This window comes from Folsomia candida, unplaced genomic scaffold, assembly GCF_002217175.1.
Source record: "Folsomia candida strain VU population unplaced genomic scaffold, ASM221717v1 Fcan01_Sc013, whole genome shotgun sequence".
Taxonomy (NCBI): domain Eukaryota; kingdom Metazoa; phylum Arthropoda; class Collembola; order Entomobryomorpha; family Isotomidae; genus Folsomia; species Folsomia candida.
The window spans coordinates 1,051,502-1,060,000 of NW_019091205.1; the positions used below are offsets into that span (position 1 = coordinate 1,051,502).

General features: G+C 36.1%; 1 protein-coding gene across 1 annotated transcript; it reads right to left on the reverse strand.

The window, feature by feature from the left end:
- Positions 1-1,092: 1,092 nt before the first annotated feature.
- On the reverse strand, positions 1,093-4,178 carry LOC118437525 (protein asteroid-like). The gene is made up of 3 exons (XM_035856583.1): positions 3,780-4,178; positions 3,131-3,607; positions 1,093-3,047 (listed from the first exon to the last, which is right to left on the reverse strand). Exons 1-3 carry the CDS (start codon positions 4,149-4,151, stop codon positions 1,743-1,745), a joined length of 2,154 nt encoding a protein of 717 aa, XP_035712476.1. The 5' UTR covers positions 4,152-4,178; the 3' UTR covers positions 1,093-1,742.
- Between the last annotated feature and the right edge of the window lie 4,321 nt (positions 4,179-8,499).

Genomic DNA, 8,499 nt, shown 5'->3' on the forward strand with positions numbered 1-8,499 from the left:
GAGTTTTTAGTTTATAATATGCATAGTTTGATGCACTTATGTCAAGACGTAAAATTGCATGGACAGCTTGATAACTTTAGTGCGTTTGATTTTGAAAGCTATATGCAGAATTTAAAGAGAATGCTGCGATCAAAATCCAATCATATTTCACAAGTTATAAATAGAGTGAAAGAGTACGAAACTTTAGAAAATTGTAGACTAATGTTATCTAAAACTAATGACTCTGATTGTAAGGTTGGAGAATGTTGGATTCATGACTCCGGTACTGTAGGATTGATTTTTAAGTATAGTGGTGAAATGGTATTTAGAAAGTTTGATAGCTTTCTCAATGTTAAAAGCTATCCATTAAAAAGCGAAAAGCTTTTCATAGGTTTTGTTTCAAATTTAGGTCCTTCAATACATTTTTCAAGAACAGATCTGGTTAAAAAATGTTTACTTTTAAGTTACAAGGATAAGCAATTATGTATTCCTATGTGTAATTCATAATTTGTAATAGCACTTTTTTTATACTTATTAAGGGACAATAATTAATTTAATGGCTCATTAAATGTAATAATGTAATACAATGTAATAATAAAATGATATTATTTATGCAAACTAGACACCATTTTTATACCAGAATTTACACCATTTTGGCACCGTTTTGGCACCATTTTTGTACCAGGAAAGGCACCATTTTTGTACCAGGAAAGGCACCATTTTTGCACCACTAAATTGGTACGGGCATAGTGTGATCATTTCGGTATTAAAACGCTGCAGTCGTTTCCTCATAATTCTGGTAGTACCGAATTATTGGTACCGAATCGGCACCAGTAAATCTGCACTAATAAGGCACCAACAAAGTCGGCAAATCCTAACTCTTTCCGCACCAAGGAATCCGTACGATTTCGGTACTGTTTAGGTGCCGCCTGTGTTGGTTGGGTAATAATGAGATAATTTGTTTCATTCAAAAATTATGCAAACCTATGCAATACGTGCGTCAGCATGCAGACGGTAATGACAAGTAATTTTCCTGCTCTAATTTATTTAACTGTGTACATTCATAGCTATAAAATATACAAACTGCCATAGTTCGAGCAACATACATAAATATATCTTTAACCCACATATACCTACTATTAGTATTTATATAATATCGTCGTCAATATTGTGACATATATAAAAACATGACATAATTTCGTGTATATATTATTTTTCCTTCGTTGCTGAAATTAAGCAATTACTATTTTACAGCATTTTTTTTGTGGTAAACCAAATAAAATTGATCCCATGGAAATCTGAGTTTTACATGTGAAAGATCTGCATTGTTAGCTTAACATGACATAATTTGTTTCATTCCAAAATTTTTCTTCCTTACGCAACACTTACATCTGGGTCGAAGTAATGACGAGTACTTTGTCTATGATAATGTATTTGAATACTAGCATAGTAAAAAAATGTATGCACAAACTAGCAAATTTTGGGCACAAATCTTTGACTAATGATACACGTATTTATTATTGACCTGGTTACATTTTTATGTAACATGCCATAACGACGTATGTACATACATATAAATGTTCTTCCAATATCTGAGATTCGGTAATACGTATACATAAATAGTGTTCCTGATGAATATACAATGAATCATGCAATCAATCGATTGCTGAAAACTACTTACATAGGTATCACTACCGATTTTTCAAAAGCTTCACAATAATTACTTACATATATATCATTCCTTCATAATCATTAGTAAAATATTATCTGATGAAGCCTTTCCCACGTGTTGAACGTGTTGTATATGCACTCCTTTCACCGTTGCAACGGACGTCACCAATTTTGCAAACAAACTTTACAAAATCTTGCAAAATGCTGGAAGACCCTGTATCAAAATTCTCCCAAACAAAGTCCAAAAACCTGTTCTCCATCTCTGCAATTCTTGTCGTCGTGTTGTAAATCAGATAGCAATCTGGCACCTTTCCCTGTCGTAATGGATTTTGCAAAACTTTATTCAGCATCGTGGCCCAATAGAGGATACATTTGTACTGCGTGTAGACATAAACTCTCCACTTGTCGTATCTTTCTCGAAAAAGGTGATCCTTTCTGCAGTCCGGAGCTTGCTGAAAGTACCGAAAAAACCGAGCCGTTTTTCCTCTTGGGTTACAATCTTGTGACAAAATTTCTGCCATGCTGCGAAATCTACTTGAACGCCAGTTATCGTCGTCTTGTTTCTTGCATCCTTGACTTAGTTGCTTACTGACAAACTGTTCTAGGGACGATATCATGACGGCAATAGCTACTCCGACGGAATGGAGAGATTTCAGTGTTTTCACCAAATAAAAAGCACACCCCATAGATAACTGAATTTGTGGAGGATGTCGGTTAATGAATTCGATTTCCTCATTATTTGAAGAAAGTGACCTAAATAAATAGTCACATTTTGCGAAGAGTGAAATGGTGTCCATATTTTGAAGAGAAGGGCATCGTTCTTTTATCGGGGATTCGGTGGAAACGCTGATCGTCTTTACTTCTTTCCCTTCATGCGTTATCAAGAAGATGGTATCTTCTCCCAGAATTATACGAGCGGTGTACTGAATAAATGGGATTGCGATGGATTGCGATGGTGGGGCAGAGTCAAGTTCGAATTGTGGGTAGAGGAGGACAGTTTTAGTGTAAGCGATTTTCAGCAAACCTGCGGGTAGTTGACAGGTCGCGTAGAGATCGAGGAACCAAGGAGGGAGGTGGATGGATGAGGAGTCAGCCACAATTTCCACGTTGTGGTTGGATAAATGGTCAGAACCATGTGTTTTCTCCACCGCTTCAGAATTATCTTCTTTCAAGGTTAAGTTTTGAAACAGTTGTTCTCCTGGACACTCCCCTTTTTGAATAATTGTATCGTCTTCGCACTTTTTTGTATTAAAACTTGTCCCCATTTTGGCTAGAAGGAAGACTTGAATTCTTTGTAAAACTTCGATCTCCGCATTTCCGCCGGTGTAGCTTCTCACGACGAATGACACCTTGTTATTGACATCTTCGCGTTCTGATATCTCAATAGTTTCAATCACCTTCAAAAAATTATTATGATTAAAGTAAATTCAAAACATTTTCTGTGTATGTACTTTAGCAAAATTAGCATTTTTGTACTTACAGCAGCTAGCGCTGAGTTAAACGAGTCCTGGCGCCCAATCCAAACAAGAATTGCCTTGATGTTTTGGGAATACGTTTCCGCAATGTCGCATCCCTCAAGCTGGGCGACAAAAGTTGAAAAAGTAGAGGGTTCGTAGTCGTTTCCAATCAGGCAGGTCGCTAGGGAGAGGAGGCGAACGTCTCGAATACCGAATTCTGCCTCCCAGATTTTTGCAGAGTTGATAAAACATGCATCGAATCCGGTAATTTGTCCAGTGGGTGTTGAATCTCTCCAATTTTGCGAGGATGCCAAACCGCGATGGGAGAATGACTCGATGTCAACGACTTTGAGGCCGTTATAATAAACGTGAAAGTCAGAATCAGACGAAAGAATTGCACAATTTAGCTCCTTAGCGGCAAGGGCGATTGTGTCGTCGGCTTCCCAAAGGGTTTGAAATTGGGGAATGTTCAACTCACGGAGAACATCGTGCATGATGGCCTATAAATTTAGTAATAATGACATAAATTCTAATATTTGAGATGAATATATGTTTTAAAGGAGGTTTGGTTTTTAGGGCTTGACAAGCAAGTAAATGTGTAGGTTTGACTAGCAAATAAACTGTATATATACACACGAAAAGTATACGAAAAATAATATATGAAAAAATTACACTTTTCCAAACCGAGTGTTGCATATTTCTGGCAACAATGTGATCCACGTCAGCTTTGTAGCTTTTTAGCAACCAGTCCCGAAAGGATTTGAGAACCGTGTTAACTTTTTCCTTTTCAGTAGCACCATCAAATATTACAATTGGCTGAATCATGGATTTATCTAACTGGTCGAAAAACGTGCGAATTTCGGCGGCATAGGAGTTGAAATTTCCTCCGAATAAGTGATCCCCATAATTGCCGTTGTGTTTAAAGAAGAGAAAGTACATCAAGTTTGATCCATCGATTAGGAGGATTTGAGAGTGAAATACCGATTTTTCTTCGTATTTTAATTTGTAACTGGTCAAAAATTTGTGTAATCCCTTGACACCCATTCCTCTGAATGTCTCCTGTCCTCTGAATTTGTTGATTCTGTTAATTTAAAAAAAATTAAAAATCATGCTGATTGGACTATCAATAACGTCTCCCAGAATATACTCTCAGATTTTTAGTAAATTAGTTTCAAGCGATCACAAATTTAATTAATATTACAAAGCATCTGCCAATCCTCAGGCTTGACGGAGATATTTCCAAATAGAGAGATAAAACCTTTGTACCCTTAAGGTGACAAATTTTTCAGTTTCCAAAGTTACTTCGCCATTCTCCTCTTCGGATTAGTTCGGATACAAATATCTCTCCCAGACTGTGCATTGGCAGATAGTGTGTTTTGCAAATTTCTTATTAATTAAATTTGTTATCGATTGATGCGGGTTTGGTTAAAATTTGTGAGAATACATACGCGGGGAGATCTCCATATAAGATTTTACCAGCTTATATAATTTTACTTAATGTATTTAAGGTTTTTAAATTATAAACATGATTCGCCGTTTGCGATACGAATATTTTACTTGGATCTTCTTACAAAAATTTGTAATCATGCAGAATGACTTACATATTTATGTATGCATTACCAAAAATATATTTAATTGAAATTAAGATCAAAATAAATACTTACATAAGTACATTAATTAATTAATATTCCTGAAAATGATTAACAAGTTTACAACTTCAGTGCAATATGTACCTATGTGTAAGTTTAAGGTGTACTACATGTCAACATGAGCAAACCCTCGGTTACTATTTATTAACAAGTGATAAGAAAACCTACACAAGACTTTCTCATTCATGCAGCCGATTCAAAGGACTCGGAATTTACCGAATAAACACATAAATAAAATTCATAACGTATACATACATACATACACTCTTAGAAAAACGGTATTGAATCATCACCAAATTGGGAGCCCACATGACTTAACCAAATTGTGATAATATTTACCCCACATTGTGATAAATCTTCCCCACAATGTGTTAAATCCTCACTATCGATAGTGAGGATTTAACACATTGTGGGGAAGATTTATCACAATGTGTGGTAAATATTATCACAATTTGGTTAAGTCATGTGGGCTCCCCATTTGGTGATGATTCAAATTGATTCAATACCGTTTTGCTAAGAGTGTACCTAAGGTACATAAGTAGATACATATGTATGTCAATATGTATATACTTGTTTGTGAAGTTTGTATGATAAATAAGGCCAGCCACCAGTGTTAGTGGATATGTAGATCGGGATACGGGTTACTTGTCGAATCCTATGTCGTCGAAAAGGTAAGTCGTCTAAATCAACTTGTCGAATGAAAAACTCGTCAGAAAGGCAAGTCGTCGAATTTAGGTGGCATGAAACTCGTCGAATTTCATGTAACATTATTACTGATTTTACCTATATGAGTTCACACGTATACACAATACATGTGCATCGTGGGACGAATATACACTGCGGACATTCCAAAATATTCAAAATATTACACAGCAGTAATTCGGAGGATTGTTTTGTTCTTTTTACGCTTATATTTTAGACTAAAGATGTCAAATTACTGTTACGAACTGTAACTTAGCAAAGAGAAACTTAAATTTGAAGATAAGCTGTTCTGATGGATTTTGAACAAGCTGAGATAAAAGCTGTACACGACACGTTTCCAGACTCCGTACATCACGGGTGTCATTTTCACTATACTCAAGCGTTGTTTAGGCATTTGACACCCAATTTAAAGAACCAGTACGACCAAGACGTTACAATGGCATTATTAATAAATATTTGGTCTCGCATTTGTTCAGCTCGATGATTTAAGAGTGACATTCCGAGAATTGAAAGTATCGTTCAATTTTAATGGTCAAACTAAACTCGAACTGAATGAATTTTTAGCCCGAGTCAGGGCTTATGTACCCGTCATGTCCGTCTGTCTGTCTGTCTGTCTGTCTGGTTTGCGATAACTGCCGTTAAACTAATCCGATCGACTTGAGATTTTGCACAAATGTAGTCTGGGTCAAATGAGGAGTTAAGTTCGAAGATGGGCGAAATCGGTCAAGTGGTTGACCGGTGGGGGTCATATAGGTGGGTGGGGTATTATGCATCAAAATTTCAAAATTGACGTAGAAAGCTGAAATTAGGTGCAGAGGTTGATAATGATTTCTAATGAAGGAATACAAAGTAAAATTGCAAAAATTTTCATCTGGAGGGACCCTAGTGACCCATACCGATTTTTAAAACTTATCCAATCGAACTGAAATTTGATACACAGGTTGTTAATGACTACCAATAGAAGAATATGAATTGAAATTGGACACATATTCACCTGGACAGACCCTATGGGGTGACCCATACCAATTTTTCAAATTCGTCAAATCGAGCTGAAATTTGGTAGACAAGTTGGTAATAGCTCCTAATGAAGTAAAATAAGAAAAATTTTCACCTGGAGGACCTTATTAGGCGACCCAATCAGGTGACCAGGGAGAAAAATATGTGTGCACCAACAAATGTATACGAACCTAGTCACCCGGGTGGCTGGAATTTGCATATGTTGCGTCTAATATTACTAGGATAATATCCTGAGAGTTTTAGGAAAAACAATACACTCGTTTCAAAGTTATGGCCACAGTCGATACTGGTGACCAAGGGAAAAAAATGTGTGCACTAACAAAAATTTAGTGATAGTGGATAAATTTTAGTATATGGGTTACTAAAGGCTCTTAATTGAACAATTCGAAGTTTAAAAAATTTTAATTTGGAAACAGATTTACGCCTGACTCGGGCTATATCAAGTCTGCACTGTAGGTTTTTTAGTTATGTTCAAAAAACCTACATCGGTATAGTATACGATCCACTAATGTTTCCAATACTCTTCTGGAATGTGCACCAAAGTGTATTAGATAATATTTTCAGAACCAATAATGCAGTGGAGGCCTGGAACAGGCGGTTTGGCGTTCTTGCTGAGAGTTCTCATGTAAATGTTAATTTATAAAATTATAATTTATATTTAGAATCGTATTTTATTCAGAAAAATACTGTCGACAAGTATTATTTTCGACCACTTGCCCAAATGACGAGTTACCCTTCAGACGACTCGTCCTCGACGAGTTACTCTTTCGACGACCATGTTTTCGACGAGCTACCCTAGACCCATGTAGATCAATGTTTGCGTGGTGACAAAGGCGTGCAAACGAACTATGTATAATGCTTTATCGACAAGTATTAGTTTGGTCTGCATAAGTCACCTCTCAATATTTACACATAGATATGCAGGGTGTTTAAACGTACATATGTATGTATCGCTACAATGGAAAATTTTGTAAAGGGAAAAACCAGTATTAGTTCTAGAGATTTGCGACTGACATTTGTATTGATCATTCTTATTTACTATCAAGCCTTATGCAACATAGTGGCAAAATTCTTAAAATCTTGAATTTCAGAGGTAAATGTTTCATAAACTTATTAATTGTTCCTCTGAAACACTTTTCCATTGTGGCGACATATTTACACCATCCTGACCGCATATCCAAGAATTGGTGCTATAGAAACATTGTCTCATAAACGCGATGTCGTAACTTTTCAAAAAGTTTCGAAAATTAAAAATTTACTCATGCCTTGCCCAAGTTATGATCAAAAACGATCCATTGATTAGTGCCAGTTTAAACTAGCAAGATGTAATTAGAGAATATAACTTCCCAGAAAAATACAGAATCTGTAATTTTAAACCACGAGTATATCACCCCTGTTTTGAAACAATTTCAATATTAACTAAACGTACGTCCATTTCAGTACACTACTGAGGATATAAATATGGGTACCTACTTTAATAAAGCCTTACCCCCCTTATGGCTGAATATTAACTTGGTTGCTTATTTAGTAATTTGTATTTAACAAGGCAGGAACATGCTCTTTGTGAAAGTCCCAAATCATACCACAATGTTGAAAAACGAAGTATTAAAACCTTCGAGAGTAAGACGTTTGTTATCATTTTTTGCTAGCACGCACGCAGCAGTGAAATACATCAAGTATTTATGAATGACACGGGACAATTTATTGATTTAAGACTTTAACTTCTTATCGAATGTTTGCATTCATTCAGATTATTCACCTCAACCAAGGCTAGTACGTTCTCAAGAAGTCACCCTAAACCTTATCATGTCAACCTACTCCAGAATTTTTTTCATAGTCTACACATTTCCAATTTCCTCAATGTTTACAACCGCATGGCACGACGTTGACTTAACCTTCATATTCACTCCAGAATGTGACAAGTTATTCTACGTAGACTCAGACTACCACTATTTTCAAACTATCAGAGAAAATAATCCCCACACCCCGATCCGACAAGTTGTCCTTTGCCACACGGCGTCTTT